This window comes from Cetorhinus maximus, chromosome 21, assembly GCF_964194155.1.
Source record: "Cetorhinus maximus chromosome 21, sCetMax3.hap1.1, whole genome shotgun sequence".
NCBI classification, from domain to species: Eukaryota; Metazoa; Chordata; class Chondrichthyes; order Lamniformes; family Cetorhinidae; genus Cetorhinus; species Cetorhinus maximus.
Genome location: NC_135899.1, coordinates 1,615,999 through 1,635,176, shown reverse-complemented (window position 1 = coordinate 1,635,176; position 19,178 = coordinate 1,615,999). Strand labels below are relative to the sequence as shown.

At 47.6% G+C, this 19,178-nt stretch overlaps 1 protein-coding gene across 1 annotated transcript; it reads right to left on the bottom strand.

Moving 5' to 3' along the window:
• Positions 1–451: 451 nt before the first annotated feature.
• On the bottom strand, positions 452–12,136 carry LOC144695555 (nucleoside diphosphate kinase homolog 5-like). Its single transcript, XM_078566432.1, has 5 exons — positions 11,627–12,136; positions 9,899–10,104; positions 8,569–8,669; positions 3,556–3,674; positions 452–664 (listed from the first exon to the last, which is right to left on the bottom strand). Exons 1-5 carry the CDS (start codon positions 11,741–11,743, stop codon positions 572–574), a joined length of 636 nt encoding a protein of 211 aa, XP_078422558.1. The 5' UTR covers positions 11,744–12,136; the 3' UTR covers positions 452–571.
• Positions 12,137–19,178: the final 7,042 nt, after the last annotated feature.

The following is a 19,178-nucleotide window of genomic DNA, read 5'->3' as shown; positions in this document are numbered from 1 at the left end:
AATATATGAAATACAGCAGCCAATCTGCACAGCAAGTTTTTAGTGATTTTGACCTGCAGGCCTGGGAAAAATGTCTTGCTCTGCTTTGAAATAGTGGCCATGTGATCTTCTATGGCCACCTCAGAGGGCAGACCGGGCCTTAGTTTAAAGTCCTTTCTTCAAAGGCAACACCTCCAACAGTGCAGTGCTCCCCTGGTCATGGTCATGTGTGGGACCCTGAGGTACACAGATTGCCGGCCTTGTTTCCCTTCAAAAGTACCTCATTGGTTCTGAAGTGCTTTGTGATACCCGGAGGCCTAAGAAGGTGCTATATAAATTCAAGCTCTTGATTTCCATGTGTAACCCAGGAAATCTCATGGGAATGGGTTAGGGGTTGGGGTTAGGGTTAGGATTAGGGGTTAATGGATACGCCATTATCATTGTGGTGTGAATAATTCAACCAAGCGTGAGTCAACTGACAGCAGAAATTTAATAGCAAAAATAACTTTGAACAACTGGAAATGTCTCAGCTGGAAACAAACCACATGCTCCAGTCAGTAGCAGGCCCCACTGAGAGTCTGAATTTGCAGGGTCAGAAGTTGCATTCAGCAGGTTTCTTCACTTTGCCCTCATTAACCGCGGGGCTATTGGGATTGTGTGCCAGTAGCCAGTCTGCCAGCCAGATCTACAACAGAGAGTAAACCAGTTAGTCCTCTAAAGCCTCCTCCCTCCACCGAGTACCTCGCGTATCATGGCCGAGGAGTCTAAGCATTGCAGAGCGGGGCATCAATCCAATGGTCCCAGCTGAATTCTCTTATTTCAGCTTTAACTAGCCTCAATTCCTTCTTGGAGTAGAATCATAGAATCTTCCAGCCATTCAGCCCATCATGCCTGTACTGGCTCTTTAAGAGTGCTGTCCAATTTAGTCCCATAGCCCAGCTTTTTCTCCACAGCCCTGAAAATTAGTCCTTTTCAAGCACATGACCGATTGCCTCTTCAAAGTTCCTGTGAAATCTGAGGAAAATCAGTCTAGGTTTCTGCCCCCAATCACCTTCTCAGACCCTGGTGGAGAGCCTACGCGTGAAGTCAGGGTGGGATTAGGCTCAGTTGTGAAGTCCTCCACAGCTGGGTGGCTTGTCGGCCCTCATGGTCTGGGTTCACTGGCCATGAAGACAGGTCCCTTGGATGAAGTGGCAGAGTGTTGTAGGCACCTACGGAACTGGGCCTCAGCATGAGGAGAACAGTTATCGGAGCGGGGTGAGGGTGGGGCTGGGGACGTGTGCCTTCGTCTCTCTGCCTGCTGATTGAAAACACAGAAAGCCTCCAGGCTTCACCTGAGTGGAATCCTCAGAAAATCGTGGGATCAAGTCCCACCTCAGAGATTCGAGCACATTTGTCGAGCCTGAGCGGTGCTGAGGTGGGGCTTGACAGGGTGGATGCTGAGAGGATGGGGGAGTCTAGAACTAGGGGGCACAGTTTCAGAATCAGGAGTCTCCCACTTAACACAGAGATGAGGAGGATTTTTTTTCTCTCAGGGGGTCATTAGTGTTTGGAATTCTCTCCCCCAGAAGAGCAGTGGAGGCTGGGTCACTGAACATATTCAAGGCTGAGTTGGACATTTTTGATCTACAAGGGATCAAGGGTTATGATGGACAGGCAGGAAAGTGGACTTAAGGCCACAATCAGATCAGCCGTGATCTTATTGAATGGTAGAGCAGCCTCGAGGGGCTGAAAGGCCTACTGTTGTGGCTAGAATGACATGAGAACACAAGATTTTTAAAATATATTTATTCGTTCATGGGATGTCAGCCCTTCTCAAGGGCAATTAGGGATGGGCAATAAATGCTGGCCTAGCCAGCGATGCCCACATCCCGTGAATGAATAAATTTTTAAAAATTCTTATGTTTTTAGCTGTCAGATGAGACATTATCCTGAGGCCCTGTCTGTTCTTCACGTGGATGTTAAAGATCCCATGGCACTATTGCGAAGAAGAGCTGGAGGGGGTTCTCCCAGGTGTCCTGGACAATATTTATCCTTCAATCAACATCATGAAAAACTGATTATCTGGTTGTTATCGCATCAATGACAACTCTTCAAAAGGTGCTTCATTGGCTGCGATGCACTTTGGCACAGCCTATGGTTGTGAAAGGCGCTTTATAAAGGCAAAGCCTTTCTCCTTTTTGAAGACTGTGGAGCTCTCTTTTTACACAGTGATCTGGAATTCACTGCATGAAAGGGGCGGCGGAAGCCGAGTCAATAGGAACTTTCAAAAGGGGGAACTGGATAACTACTACATTTACAGGTCTGTGGGGTTGGAGCAGGGAGTGAGACTAATTGGACCAGCCACAGCTCTACAACAGGAGCAATGGGCCAAATGGCCTCCTTCTGTGCTACATCATTTTATCATTCAATAAAACAAAGGCATTCATCACCCTCCATTTAGGAAAGCATTTAACAAGCATCATTGCAGCCACCCTGCTTAGTAAATTGGGTCTAAGACCTCTGGAGTTTGGAAGAATGAGAGGTGGTCTCACTCAAACACACAAGATTCTGAAGAGGTTTGACAGGGTGGATACTGAGAGGTTGTTAACACAGGGACACGGTCTCAGGATAAGGGACAAATCATTTAGGACTGAGATGAGGAGAAATTTCTTCACTCAAGGGGTTTGTGAATCTTTGGAATTCTCCACCCCAGAGGGTTGTGGAAGCTCCATCAGTGAATACATTTAAGGCCGGGATAGACAGATTTTGGGGCCAGGATTTTTCGGATTCCCTTGCCTCCCACCTGAGGAGTTGGGAGAATGCGTCGCTGCCGATACCGGCTGCCCTGCAGCCATTTAATTCACCGCAACGTGTTAATTGGTTGGAGATGGGATTTTCAGCCCTCCCTCGGGAGGAAGTCCCTCCTCCGTGAGCTGCTGGACAATCTGATTGGCCGGCAGCTCTCCAGTCCCAGTATGGCCAGAAGCTGCAGTGGGCAAGACTGGGATTTCTAGCAGAGGCCAGAGCTTAACTCCCGGGAGTCCAGGATCAGGTAAGCGTGGGAGATCTCTGGGCGGGGAGGGGCCGGGGGTGTTGGAGATGCCGGGGGAGGGGGTGAGCACCCGGAGTGGGGGTGGTGGGCGCGGACCTTGTGTAGGGGTGGTGGTGGGGATGCCCGATGGTGAAAGGAGGCTGATGATGGAGGGCTGAGCTGGGTCACTTTTCTGGCTCCCCCCTGTGTTGTTGCACTCCTCATGCCAGCCTGAAAAATGAGGCTGTGAGCGAAATGGCCTTTAAATGGTAATGTATTGGCCTAAGAGAGGTCAGGGTGCATGGGAGGCCACTGGGAGGGTCACCCAAGAAATTTTACAAACCCGCTGATGGGGAGACATAAAATTCTGCCCTTGGTCTCTCAGGGAATTAAGGGATAAGGGGAGTGGGCGGCAGAGTGGAGTTGGAGCCCAACATCAGCTATAATCATGTTGAATGGTGGAGCAGGCTCATAGGGTCTATGGTCTACTCCTGCTCCTATTTCTTCTGTTCCCTACACCCCCCGCCACACCCACTCCATTACTCCCCCAGACAGCTACTTACAGTTGGCTTGGCAGGTTTCAGCTTGCACATTTCAGTGAGCCCGATCAGCAGTGTGGGGTTTACAAACTTGCTGAGGTAATCTTCTGCAGCTTGGTCAGCTGGAAATGGCTCAATGGTAACTGTGGGTGTTTGGAAAACAAGTGGCAAATATTAGCATTTACCACATTTAATCATCTCTTCAAAAATAGACGCAGTGTTATACCAGCTAGTCGGCAAGACTGCCCCCACCAGGCTGGATGAGGTGCTAATGGTATGCTAATTATATTGTTAAGATACACGGGTAAAGGTTATTGTTTAATTAAGTACATAGGGTACTTACAAAGGGAGACCGCTGGGACACTGGATTGGTAGGTAGGAAGCCGACATAATAAATGCTGCATTCTGAGAATAAACTTATTATCAACAAAAGTATTACTGTCTAGTTTCATTCTTCACCAACTGGTTTAGGCTTGGAGTAACATGTGGGGTATAGGGATTGCGGTGTATAGTGGGTTGCTGTAGAGTGGGCAGGGTGCAGTGTGCCAGGACTTATAATAGTCTATAATTGGAGGGCATAGGAACATCAGAGCAGGAGCAGGCCATTCAGCCCCTTGAGCCTATCCTGCCATTCAATGAGATCATGGCTGATCCAAGTCTGTATACCTGCCTTTGCCCCATATCCTTTAATACCTTTGGCTAACAAAAATCTACCAATCTCAGATTCAAAAGTAAGAATTGATCCTGCAACGATTGCTGCTTGCAGATCAAAGTTCCAAACTTCTACCACCATTTATGTGAAGAAAGGTCTGGCTCCAATTTTTAGACTCTGCCCCCTAGAACTAGAGTTCAACTAGGAGAAATAGTTTCTCTCCCTGTACCTCGAAATACCTCGAAAACTTTGATCAAATCCACCCCTTAGCCCTCTCAATTCCAGGAAATTCAATCCTATTTTGTGTTATCCCTCCTGGTAGAATGGCTAGGGCCTTTAGCAGGCATTTAGAGGGTGGGGTGTAGAGAGAGCGGATGTATCAATTATCATGGATAGCCAATCTGATATAGCCCATTTCACACCATCATGCAGAATTCAAGTGATCCCCAATGGTTCAACCCCTGGTTTGACACTCAGCTAGCTGAGCTTAACCAGAGCAGTGGCAGCAACATTTCAATTGCTCTCAACTGCCTTTGGATGTGAAGAAAGAAATAAAACAGTGTTCCTTCTCCCAATCCAGTGACATCTGCAATGCATTTCAGCTACGGAGAATTGAAGACATCGAGGGAGGCTTCAAATCTGGTGCAAGCAAAGCTCCTGCAAAATCAACTTGGATGGACCGGACCCCCTGCCCGGATGGCTGGACACCATCTCCCCTGCTAGGTCCAGTTCTCTCAGCTCGCAAATAGCCAGTGCTCCAGGAGAGGACTAAGAAAACCCTTCAAAAACACTCTGAAACTCTGACATTAATGACTGGGTGGAGGTTTTTAACGATCGTTCAAAATGCCACAACTTGCCTGTCAAGCTGCATCACGCTTTGAGTCCCTCTTACGTCTTAATGATGAGACAGAGGGGCAGCAGAGGAAATAAAAACCTGCACTCCGGATTCCACTGCCTCGTGGGATGTCCTGCCCCATGTGCCTAAAGATCTGTGGGTCGAGAATCGGCCTCATCAAGAAGACCCTTGGCAGAAACTTGCGAACCTGAGTAGATGTCATTCTTCACGGTATCACACTATCACAGTATCTTTACAGTGCAGAAGGAGGCCATTCAGCCCATCGAATCTGCACTGGCTCTCTGAAAGAACATTCCACCTGGTCCCACTCCACTGCCTTATCCCCATAACCTTGCACATTCTCTCTTTTCAGATAGCAATCCAATTCCCTTTTCAATACCTTGATCGAACCTGCCTCCACCACCCTTTCAGGAAGTTTGTTCCAGACTCCAACCACCCTCTGGGTGAATAAAACCTTTCCTCACATCACATTTACTCCTTTTGCCAATTATTTTGAAGCTGTGCCCACTTGTTTTTGATGTTCTCTTGAGTGGGAACAGTTTCTCACTATTTACCCTGTCCATACCCCTCAGGGTCTTAAATACCTCTATCAAGTCTCCTCTCAGCCTTCTTTTCTCCAAGGAAAACAGTCCCAACCTCTCCAATCTATCCTCATAGCTACAGTGCTTCATCCTGGGAATAATTCTTGTGAATCTCCTCTGTACTCACTCCATTGCCTTCACATCCTTCCTCAAGTATGGCACCCAGAACTGGACACAGTACTCCAGATGAGACTTAACTAGTGTCTTATTTAAGTTCAACATGACCTTACTCTTGTACTCAATGCCCCTATTAATAAAGCCTAACTAAGGTACTATATGCTTTATTAACTGCTCTCTCAACATGCCCTGCCATCTTCAATGACCTATGTACATATACAGAGGTCCCTCTGTTCCTCCTTTAGAGGGTCTCCCTTTATTTTATACCGTCTCGCCATATATTTCCTGCCAAAACGAATAACCTCACACTTCTCTGCATTAAACTTCATCTGCCACTTGTCTGCCCAATCCAGCAACATGTCTATGTCCTTTCGAAGTTCAAGACTATTCCATCACAGTTGACAACATTTCCAATCTTCGTATCATCTGCAAATTTTGAAATCATGCCCTGCCCAACACAGTCTAGGTCATTAATATATATCAGGAAGAGCAAAGATCCTAACACTGGCCCCTGAGGAACTCCACTACAAACCTTCCTCCAATCTGAAAAACAACTATTTATCACTATTCTCTGTTTCCTGTCACTCAGCCAATTTCTTATCCAAATGCCCACTTTCCCTTTTATTCCACAACCTAGAATTTTTCTCACAGGTCTCTTGTATGGCACTGTGTCAAATGCCTTTTGAAAATCCATATACACCACATCAACAGTGTTTCCTCTATCAACCTTTCATGTTACCTCATTAAAAAAACTCCAGCAAGTTAGTTAAACATGATTTTCCCTTGATGAACCCATACTGGCTTTCCTTAATTATCATGCACTTGTCTAAGCGATTATTGATTTTATTCCGTACTATAGTTTCCAGAAGTTTCCCTATCATTGAGGTCAAACTGGCTGGCCTATAGTTGCCAGCTTTATCCTGGCACCCCTTTTCAAACAAAGGTGTAACATTGGCAGTTCTCCAGTCCTCTGGCACCTCCCCTGTGTCTAAGGAAGACTGGAAGATTATCACTAATGCCTCTACAATTTCCACTCTCACTTCCCTCAGTACCCTTGGATGCATCTCATCTTGTGCTGGTACCTTTCCAACACCTCCTTCCTGTCGATTGTAAGTTCTTCTAGTGTACCAGTTACCTCCTCTCTCGCCTCGGCCAGGGTAGCAAATTCTTCCTTTGTAAAGACAGATGCAAAGTATTCACTCAACATCTCCGCTATTTCTCCAGTCTCCACATGCAAGTCCCCTTTTTTGTCCTTAATCAGCCCTACTTTCTTTTACTACCCTTTTATTATTTACATGCTTCTAGAAGGCCTTGGGATTCTCTTTTATGTTGGCTGCTAGTCTCTTTTCATGCTCTCTCCTTGCTTTTCTTATTAGTTTCTTCACTTTCCCTCTGGTCCTCTATATTCAGCCTGATTCCCCATTGTATTTTCTGCCTGTCTTCTGTTGTATGTGCACTTCTTCCTTTTCATCTTCACCTCTATCTCTCTCGTCATCCAGAGCCCTCTGGATTTAATTCTCCTATCTTTTCCCTTCAAGGGAATATACCTTGACATTGCCTGCAATACCTTTTCTTTTAAGGTGGCCCGTTGTTTAGCCACTGTCTTTTCTGCCAACATTTGACTCCAACTCATTCGACTCAGGTACATTCTCATCCCATCGAAGTTGGCTTTCCCCCAATTAATTATCCCTGCTCTGGATTGTTCTCTGTCCTCTTCCATGATTAACATAAACCTTATGATACAATGGTCACTGTCCCCTAGAGGCTCTCCCAACGATATTTGGTTCAATTGGGGCAACTCATTCCCCAGATCCAGGTCCAAAAGTGCATGTCCTCGCGTTGGACATAGAAACATACTGCTGTAGAAAATTATCTTGAATACATTGCAGAAACTCTCAACCCTCTTGTCCTTTTTTACTATTCCTATCCCAGTCTATATTTGGATAATTAAGATTACTCTATAATTCTTGCACCTCTCCGTAATTTCTTTGCAAATTTATTTCTCCACATCGCTTCCACTAGCTGGTGGTCTATATACTACACCAATCAATGTTATTGCACCTTTCCCATTCCTCACCTCTAGCCAGAGAGATTCTGTCCTTGACCCCTCTGGAACATCCTCTCTCTCCAGATGCCATCTTTAACCAATACTGCTACTGCCACCACCTTTTCTTCCTTTCCTGCCTCTCCTAAACACCTTGTACCCAGGAATATTTAACACCCAGTCCTGCCCTTCTTTGAGCCAGGTCTCTGTTATAGCAATAATATCATAATTCCATTTGTCAACCTGTGCCTGCAGTTCACCAATCTTATTAATCACACTCCGTGCATTCACACACATGCACATTATTCCTGATTTAGGCTTTTTTACTTTCCTGCTTAATCTGACCCCATTTACTGACTTACTATTATCTATTCTAATTCTATCAAACTCTCCAAGTATTCTATCTACCTTGATACAACTCTCTGATTATCAATTGATACTTCACTACTTCCCACTACCAGTTTTTCTCCTCTCCACTCTGAATATCCTCTCAGGTTCCCATCCCCCTGCCAATCTAGTTTAAACCCTCCCCAACCTCCCCTCTCTCCAATCGAGGGGCAGCTGACGATGACAGCCTACTTCAGGTGAGGAGTGGGCTGGCCCCACGATCGCCTCCCCTTCCCATCATTCACACACAGTACAATTGGTCATTGTTTGTATCAGCCTGGACTCAGCAGCTTTACAATGAGAGGGGTATGGAGTGAACAATGACTTTATCTCCACTATCACCCTGCCATCTACAATTATTAACATATAAATCATTTATTTTTTCTCTCAAGAGACTCACCGTTTGGGAACATAAAGTTAATCTCCCTCTCTGCCGTGTTAAAGCAGTCGCTACCATGTAATGCATTCTTAATTTTATCTGTTCCATATATTGCCCTTAAACTAGAAGCAATAGATATTATTAGAATCAGATTGATGACAGTAATCAGCTCCTTCTACATATTGAATACCTGAGACTGTAACCCATAGGACTGAGGAGGCACTGACACATGGCTCTGCATCTCAAATTGACCCTTCCAAATATGGTCCCACCCTGTACACCCCTGTGTATCTTCCCAACCCTTCCAAATACTGTCCCTGGGCTGTGTACACACCTCTGTATCTACCCAACCCTTCCAAATACTGTCCCTGGGCTGTGTACACACCTCTGTATCTACCCAACCCTTCCAAATACTGTCCCTGGGCTGTGTACACACCTCTGTATCTACCCAACCCTTCCAAATACTGTCCCTGGGCTGTGTACACACCTCTGTATCTACCCAACCCTTCCAAATACTGTCCCTGGGCTGTGTACACACCTCTGTATCTACCCAACCCTTCCAAATACTGTCCCTGGGCTGTGTACACACCTCTGTATCTACCCAACCCTTCCAAACACTGTCCCTAGACTGTGTACACCCCTTTGTGTCTACCCAACCCTTCCAAATACTGTCCCTGGACTGTGTACACACCTCCGTATCTACCCACCCCTTCCAAATACTGTCCCTGGGCTGTGTACACACCTCTGTATCTACCCACCCCTTCCAAACACTGTCCCTGGGCTGTGTACACACCTCTGTATCTACCCAACCCTTCCAAATACTGTCCCTGGGCTGTGTACACCCCTCTGTATCTACCCACCCCTTCCAAATACTGTCCCTGGGCTGTGTACACACCTCTGTATCTACCCAACCCTTCCAAATACTGTCCCTGGGCTGTGTACACCCCTCTGTATCTACCCACCCCTTCCAAATACTGTCCTTGGGCTGTGTACATCCCTCTGTATCTACCCACCCCTTCCAAATACTGTCCTTGGGCTGTGTACATCCCTCTGTATCTACCCACCCCTTCCAAATACTGTCCCACCCTGGGCTGTGTACACCCCTCTGTATCTACCCATCCCTTCCAATACTGTCCCATCCTGGGCTGTGTACACCCTTCTGTATCTGCCCCACCCCTTCCAAATACTGTCCCTAGGCTGTGTGCACCCCTCCCTATCTACCCCACCCTTTCCAGGTACTGTCCCACCCTGGGCTGTGTACACCCCCTCCCTATCTACCCCACCCTTTCCAAATACTGTCCCGCCTGAACACCCCCTCTCTATCTACCCTACTCCTTCCGAGGTCACTCACCTTTTGGGATGTGTCTCCTTTGCCTTTTCACTATCTGAAGGGCCCAGCAGGTCGTTCCATTGTTTAATTGCAGACTGTCTGGTGAGCATCATAGCAACCAATGGGCCAGAGCAAAGATGTGCCATCAGGCTGGGGTAGAACATCTTCCCACTGTGTGTGGCGTAGAACTCACTGGCCTGCTCCGGACTCAGGAGCATTTTCCTTTTCTGGGTAAGAAAGCTGTCTTAGTTCGATAAGATCACCAGAGGCACTGCGTGCAGTAAATCAAGGGCGGTGCTCTTGCACCATGTATGTACACCCCCTCCATATCTACCACACCAATGGACATTATTATACTGCTGACGTGAAACTGTGTTCACTTAAAGCCACAGATTCAAACTGCGGTTAAGTGAACACTGCTCCAAGGTCAGTCAGAGTTCAATTGGTGCACGGTTGGGGATTGTTCATTCATTTCAGTTTATTGTTCAGTTTCTACTTTGGTGTTTCCTTCTCTTTTAAAAAATATAAGATCTTTTTGTACCTGTAACAAACTCAGATATCGGAGGGGACGTGGCGGAGGGTGGGGGTGAAACTGGTCTGGAGTAGCAGCGAGAAATGGGTGATACAGAGTTGGGAGCCTGTTTTACAGACGGCCATTGAAATGACCATCTTCTGGAGCATGACTAACAAAACATATCCATAACACATACACGCCAGAACTCCCCCAACTCTCATTCTGACCTACAGATCAAGCAGATCGAAGGAACATAAACCAGTCAACTGCTCTCACCAAATTTTGTCGCCATTACAGGTCTGTAAAGCTAAGATTTCGAGCAGGTGTGATGGTTTAAAATAAGCCTTTTCCTGGTGTCAACTGAGCATCGGACAGCCACATCAACTGACGAATGGAGAAGGTTGGATGAGCCAATGAAAAAAGTGTGAATTTTATTTTTAAACTAAACATTAGTTGGTAGCTCGCTCCTCTCGCACACCAGCGTTAGGGGGTACCATTTCAACCTCTGAGCTAGAGGGTTGTGGGTTTCGGTTCCACTGCAGGGACTTGAGGGAGTGCTGCACTGTTGGAGGGTCAGTACTGAGGGAGTGCTGCACTGTTGGAGGGTCAGTACTGAGGGAGTGCTGCACTGTCAGAGGGTCAGTACTGAGGGAGTGCTACACTGTCAGAGGGTCAGTACTGAGGGAGTGCTGTACTGTCAGAGGATCAGTACTGAGGGAGTGCTGCACTGTCAGAAGGTCAGTACTGAGGGAGTGCTGCACTGTCAGAGGGTCAGTACTGAGGGAGTGCTGCACTGTTGGAGGGTCAGTACTGAGGGAGTAATGCACTGTTGGATGATCAGTACTGAGGCAGTGTTGCACTGTTGGAGGGTCAGTACTGAGGGAGTGCTGCACTGTCAGAGGGTCAGTACTGAGGGAGTGCTGCACTGTCAGAGGGTCAGTACTGAGGGAGTGCTGCACTGTCAGAGGGTCAGTACTGAGGGAGTGCTGCACTGTTGGAGGGTCAGTACTGAGGGAGTGCTGCACTGTTGGAGGATTAGCACTGGGGGAGTGCTGAACTGTCAGAGGGTCAGAACTAAAGGATTTCTGCATTGTCCAATGTCCAGTATCTTCATTAATGTCAGTCAGTACCTTATTTCAAAAGTAGTTCATTGGCTGTAAAGTGCTTTGGGAGTTCCTGGAGTCCTGGCAGAAGCTTTATAAATGAAAGTTTATATACTTAATATACCCCTATACCTGGACTATGGTGAACCCAGACTGAAGGATGATCTCCTCAATTTCTATCTCTTTGTCAAAAGCATCTGGTTTGATTATCGCCAATGTGCTCTCTACAAAAATCCGAGCGCTCTTCATCTTGATGCTCAGTAGGGCTCCTCTGAAAGATGTTACACCTTACGAAGGACTGAACGTTTGTCTTGTATGGTTAATGTTGAGGCTAAAACAGAAATTTAATCATATTAGGAGTTCATTTCAATGGGTTTGCAATCTTCAAGCAGAGGGGAGGTAGTGCAGTGAAAATGGAACAATTTGCTATTTCAGGCATAGACGGACATTGGGAATCCCTGCAGAGGGAACAGGAAGGACCTTGTTAAATCTTTCACAACACAAACTTACAACTATTGGTGTTTACAGCAGAGGAAGAGGCCATTCAGCCCTTCACTTCTCAACTGGCTGTTTTCTAGTCTAGAATTAATCCACTGCTCTCTGCCCATAGCCCTGTATCAATCCCAAACTAATCCCACTGCCCCGCTCTCTCCCCATGGCCCTGTATCAATCCCAAACTAATCCCACTGCCCCGCTCTCTCCCCATAGCCCTGTATCAATCCTACACTAATCCCACTGCCCCACTCTCTCCCCCTAGCCCCGTATCAATCCCCAAACTAATCCCACTGCCCCACTCTCTCCCCATAGCCCTGTATCAATCCCCAAACTAATCCCACTGCCCCGCTCTCTCCCCATAGCCCTGTATCAATCCCAAACTAATCCCACTGCCCCACTCTCTCCCCATAGCCCTGTATCAATCCCCAAACTAATCCCACTGCCTGCTCTCTCCCCCTAGCCCTGTACCAATCCCAAACTAATCCCACTGCCCCACTCTCTCCCCATAGCCCTGTATCAATCCCAAACTAATCCCACTGCCCCGCTCTCTCCCCATAGCCCTGCATCAATCCCCAAACTAATCCCACTGCCCCACTCTCTCCCCATAGCCCTGTACCAATCCCAAACTAATCCCACTGCCCCACTCTCTCCCCATAGCCCTGTATCAATCCCAAACTAATCCCACTGCCCCACTCTCTCCCCATAGCCCTGTATCAATCCCAAACTAATCCCACTGTCCCCGCTCTCTGCCCATAGCCCTGTATCAATCCTAAACTAATCCCACTGCCCCGCTCTCTCCTCATAGCCCCGTATTAATCCCAAACTAATCCCACTGCCCCACTCTCTCCCCATAGCCCTGTATCAATCCCAAACTAATCCCACTGCTCTGCTCTCTCCCCATAGCCCTGTATCAAACCCACGCTAATCCCACTATCCCGCTCTCTCCACAAAGCCCTGTAACAATCCCAAACTAATCCCACTGCCCCACCCTCTGTCCATAGCCCTGTATCAATCCCAAACTAATCCCACTGCTCCGCTCTCTCCCCATAGCCCTGTATCAATCCCCAAACTAATCCCACTGCCCCGCTCTCTCCCCATAGCCCTGTATCAATCCCAAACTAACCCCCCTGCCCCGCTCTCTCCAAAAAGCCTTGTATCAATCCCAAACTAATCCCACTGCCCCCCGCTCTCCCCATTGCCCTGTATTAATCCCAAACTAATCCCACTCCGTGATGTAGCACATTAGCCCCTAGGTATATTATCCACCTGCTGCTGGTACATTACTACCACCAAGTACATTATACACTCACCTACGTTGCCCATTTGAAATCTCCAGAGAATACAACCCCACGAAGCCGGAAAAGCTACAACTGAACAATGGGATGTCTTTGAAGAAGAAATAGTTTGAGTACAGTCAATACAGTCAAGGAACATTCCCACAAGAGGGGAAGGTGGAGAAAACAAATCTAGAGCTCGTTGGCTGAGGAAAGAGAGAGAGTGAGTATGATAAGGCAGAAAATGGCTGCAAATGACAGATGTCAGGTGGATAATCCAATTGACATTCAAGCTGAATAAAGGGGAATTAAAAAAAACACATGAGAAGCAAAGAGAGAGTATGAGGAGAAACTGGCAGTTAACCTAAAAGGAAGGCCATAAGTCCTCTATAGGCATATAAATACTAAAAGAGTGGTAAAGGAGGAGGGGGGGCCATTATGGACCTAAAAAAGGATTTGAGCACAGAAGTGAGGTCATGGCTGAGGTACTAAATCAAAACTGTTATGAAGTAAGACTTTACAAGGTGGTTATGTTTTAAGATGTTTCCTTTAATTTGAGGTAAAGCAGATTGCCCTGAAGAGGCCACTTGATCATCCTAATCTTTGCCTGGAGACTGGCCCAAGTCATTGAGGCCCAAGTCGAAACCTATAGGAAATCAAGTGCCAGTTTTCACACTTTGACACAAAAGAGGGGCAGCTGGTCTTTCTGGACACAGCCTCTCAGAGAGCTGGAGAGAGCAAAGCTGCTGGGTGAAAAAGCGGGGAAACCACACTGTGAGAGCAGGATGCTCATAAGAGTTGGTTTTCACTTCGGAAAAAAGATGGAATAGATGGGACTTTTAGAGATTTAAGAACCAAGGAGTTGCCAGAGAGGACCTTGCGGCTAGAAGTCAGTTCAAGGATTTTCGTTATTCATTCACGGGATGTGGATTTTACTGGCTAGGCCAGTATTTATTGCCCATCCCTAATTGCCCCTTGAGAAGGTGGTGGGTGAGCTGCCTTCCTGAGCCGCTGCAGTCCATGTGGTGTAGGTACATCCACAGTGCTGTTAGAGAGGGAGTTCCAGGATTTTGTCCCAGCGACAGTGAAGGAACAGCAATATATTTCCAAGTCAGGATGGTGAGTGACTTGGAGGGGAACTTCCAGGTGGTGGTGTTCCCATGTGTTTACTGCTCTTGTCCTTCCAGGTGGTAGTGGTTGCAGGTTTGGAAGATGCTGTTGAAGGAGCCTTGGTGAATTCTTGCAGTGCATCTTGTAGATGGTACACACTGCTGCTACTGTGCGTAGGTGGTGGAGGGAGTGAATGTTTAAGGTGGTGAATGGGGTGTCGATCAAGCGGGCTATTTTATCCTGATGTTGAGCTCGAGTGTTGTTGGAGCTGTACTGATCCAACCAAGCGAAGGGTATTCTACCACACTGCTGGCTTGTGCCTTGTAGATGGTGCTCAGACTTTGGGGAGTCAGGAGTTACTTGCCCAGCCTCTGACCTGCTCTTGTAGATAGTCAAAGAACTGAGTGAAGGCAATTTCAAAGGACACTGGAATACTCACCCTGATGTGTCAGGGAGAAGGGAACCTGATAGAAAGGCAGGACGATTTTGGCATTTAATCTACAAGGCTACATATCTGCTGAGAGGGTGGCAGAATGTATAAACGGGTCATAAAGTATTTTTGGTTGAGTTAATAAGTCAATGGGAAGGACCTTTTCTGTAGTTTGGTAGATTAGATGCCTATGAAGTAATGTTTAATCATTATTGATTTTAGCTTCTTTGTTACAATAAAAGTCTTAAAACGTGAAATCTTGTGTGATTTTTGGACACTGGGAATTTCCTCTCTCTTTTTAAAAGTTATCTGTCTCTACAGGGATTGTAGCAGTGCTTTGCTTCTGCCTCAACCAAGAAAGAAGATGCTGTTGAAGTCATAGTGAAAGAGGTGGTAGTTGAGACACTGGATGGGCTAAAATTTATAAAGAGGAGGTAACAGATAGGTTGGTTGTACTGAAAGTTGATGGGCGGAATCTTGTGTCCTCCCCACTGTGGTGAATTTGGTGGGTGGGCCACTTACCCACCTACACCCAGATTAAATCTGTGGTGAGGAGGCCCATGGCGTCCTTTCTGCTCTGCTGTCAATTGAGGCCCTTAAATGGGCAATTAATGCCGACTTAAGGGCCTCATCCCGCTGCCGCTGGTATTAACTCTGTGGCAGGCGGGGGCTCCAACAAGCAAATCCGTGCAGGGTTGCATGCCGGCTCCCAGGGGTTGGGGGAAGGGTGGGGTACTTCACTCTCAGGCACTCAGTGCCCTGATCGAGGGGCCCAGCATTGGGAAGGCAGTGGGTGGGGTGGGGGGCACTGAAAGCCAACCCCTGCCCTTGCTGTCGACCCACTTCGCATGTGACACTCACCCCAAGAACCCCACCTTGCCATCACTCACTCTGGCTTGGGATCCAGCACTGATCCTGGGCCTCCCCAGTGGCCCTGCTGTTCAATAGAGCTGCTGGCCTCTGACTGGCCGGCAGCTCTCAGCGTGCAGGACTTGTGTGCCTGGGGGGGGGCCTTGATCTGGGAAGGCCCGCTGCTGACTTGAGAGTCAGTAAAGTGTCTGAGTGGTACATGATGCAACGAGCCATCCCAAAAAGAGGTGGCGCAGAGGTCTCACCTGCTCTCCATCCAGCGGCCGAGTCCCCCAACACCTCCACAGGATTCCGGCTGGTAAGTTATCTGGACCAGACGACTTGCATCCAAGGATACCATGGGATGTGGGCATCGCTAGCTAAGAGGAGGTTTGATAGAGATGTTCAAAATCATGAGGGGGCTGGACAGAGTAGATAGGGAGAAGCTGTTCCTGTTCGTAAAAGGATCGAGAATGAGAGGGCACAGATTTAAAGTGATTTGCAAAAGAATCAAATGCAATGAAAGAAAAAACTTTTTCACACAGCAAGTGGTTCGGGTCTGGATATACTGCATAGAAGTGCGGTGGAGGCAAGTTCAGTCGAGACATTCAAGAGGGCATTAAATGATTATTTAAATAGAAACAATGTGCAAGGGTATGGAGAAAAGGCAGGATAATGGCACTAAGTCATAATGCTCATTCAGAGAGCCAGTGCAGACATAATGGGCCGAATGGCCTCCTTCTGTGTACTGTAACAATTCTGTGATTTGAATTGCCCAACCCTAATTGTCCTTGAGAAGGTGGTGGGGAGCTGACTTCTTGAACCTCCTTTGTCCTGGATGGTGTCCAGCTTCTTGAGTGTTATGGGAGCTGCACTCATCCAGGCAAGTGGGGAGTATTCCATCACACTCCTGACTTGTGCCTTGTAGATGGTGGATAGACTTTGGGGAGTCAGGAGGTGAGTTACTCACTACAGGATTCCCAGCCTCTGACCTGCTCTTGTAGCCACAGTATTTATATGGCTGGTCCAGTTCAGTTTCTGGTCAATGGTAACCCCCAGGGTGTTGATAGTGGGGGATTCAGTGATGTCAATGCCATTGAATGTCAAGGGGGCAATGGTTAGATTCTCTCTTGTTGGAGATGGTCATTGCCTGACACTTGTGTGGCACAAATGTTATTTATCTCTGATACTTTCTCCAGCCTCTACAAACCCCACTAACCTGCCCCAGACCCCACACCCTTCCCTACCACTGCAATCTCCAATCCCTGCGACCCTCACGACCATGCACAGTGATTTGCGTGTTACTACAATTCTGCCCTCTTTAGCATTCTTCATTGCACCTAAGTTGGCAGCCACGTTTTCAGCTGCTACATCACTTGAGCCCGGAATTAACCTCCAGTGGATGATTACAAATCCATACATTTCACAATTCTACTCCAAGTGCCGGAAGCAGAATGCGTCGGAAGCAATTCAAAGGCGGCTTACTACACTAATACTGGGAATGGGCTTATGAGGGAAGGTTGGACAGGTTAGGCTTGTATCCACTGGAGTTTAGAAGAGTAAGAGGCAACTTGACTGAAACATAAAAGATCCTGAGGAGTCTTGACAGGGGGGATGTGGAGACGATGTTTCCTCTTGTGGGAGAATCTAGAACTAGGGGTCAGTGTTTAAAAATAAGGGGTCACCCATTTAAGACAGAGATGAGGAGACATTTTTTCAGAGGGTGGAGAGTCTTTGGATTCTCTTCCCCAACAGTCGGTGGAAACAGAGTCTGTGAATATTTTGAAGGCCGAGCTGGGTAGATTCTCAATGGACGAGGGGGTGAAAGGTTATCGGGGGTGAAAGGTTATCGGGGGTCGGCAGGAATGTGGGGTCCGGGTGACAATCAGATCAGGCACGGAGCAGGCTCGAGGGGCCGAGTGGCCTCTCCTGCCCCTAGTTCACATGTTGGTTTGTAGGTTAAATGGACCCTGCCGCCCGGGCCTGATGATTTCAGCCGCTTAACTGGGCGGCTGTCCACTCTGTCACCAGGCAACTGCGTTATGCCCGGCGTTGGCAGGAAACGCAGCCCATCCTCCTCCTGCCTCAGTTCCCCCCTCAGGCCTGATTTACGCCTGTTTTGGGCTCAATTTTCCCATCAGGTACAATTAGCGTCTGTCTCTGGCTCAGTTCCCCCCCTCCCCCCCCCTCAGGCCTGTTTTGGGCTCAATCCTCTCACCACGTACAGTTAGCGCCTGTTTCTGGGTCAGTTCCGCCGACTTCAAGCGCGTTTTACGCCTGTTTTGGGCTCAGTGGCCCAAGCTTGTCAATGCATACCTGTTGCCTGGCAACGGAGGCCCGGCCCCGCCCCCGGGCAACGTCACGCAGAGGCGGGCTTCGCTCTCTGATTGGCTGCTATCGCCTGGTACCGATGGCCAAACGAAAATTTTCCTGGAGTTTCAACCACCTGCCAGACCCTTGCTGGCTTTGGTATGAGATTGGGCTGGACTTTAAATCAATAATTATATTATCGAACAGACATGAACACACACACAGAAATATATAAATATACAAGGACCAAGTGTCCATCGATGGTGCAATAAAATATTATTATACAGAGAAGATTCACGGGAATGGTTCCAGGGATGAGGAATTTCAGTTATGAGGATAGATTGGAGAAGTTGGGACTGTTTTCCTTGGAGAAGAGAAGGTTGAGAGGAGATTTGATAGAGGTTTTCAAAATCATGAGGGGTCTGGGCAGGGTAGATAGAGAGAAACTGTTCCCATTGGTGGAAGGATCGAGATCCAGAGGACAAAGATTTAAGCAATGGAGACGTGAGGAGAAACTTTCACACAGCGAGTGGTTAGGATCTGGAATGCACTGTCTGAGAGTGTGGTGGAGACAGGGTCAATCGAGTGGTTAGGGTCTGGAATGCACTGTCTGAGAGTGTGGTGGAGACAGGATCAATCGAGTGGTTAGGGTCTGGAATGCACTGTCTGAGAGTGTGGTGGAGACAGGGTCAATCGAGTGGTTAGGATCTGGAATGCACTGTCTGAGAGTGTTGGGGAGACAGGGTCAATCGAGTGGTTAGGATCTGGAATGCACTTTCTGATAGTGTGGTGGAGACACGGTCAATCGAGTGGTTAGGGTCTGGAATGCACTGTCTGAGAGTGTGGTGGAGACAGGGTCAATCGAGTGGTTAGGGCAATACCATGTGTTTGTGGATAGCTGATGGAGCCTCCCATCACTTCGATGGATGAGTGTTCAGTAAGAGAAAAAAAAATGGTTTACATTTTGGGTTGAGTAGCTGGCACAGTGAGTATATTTAAGTTTGTGAAGGCTTAAGGTTTCACAGAATCACAGTGCATAAGAGGCCCTTCGGCCCATCGAGTCTGCACCAACACTTATTTAAGAAGGTTCACTTGTCTCATTCCTGGGATGAAGGGGTGGCCTTATGCAGGAAGGTCAAACAGGATGGGTCTGTACCCACTGGAGTTTAGAAGAATGAGAGGTGATCTTACTGAAGGGGACTTGACAGGGCAGATA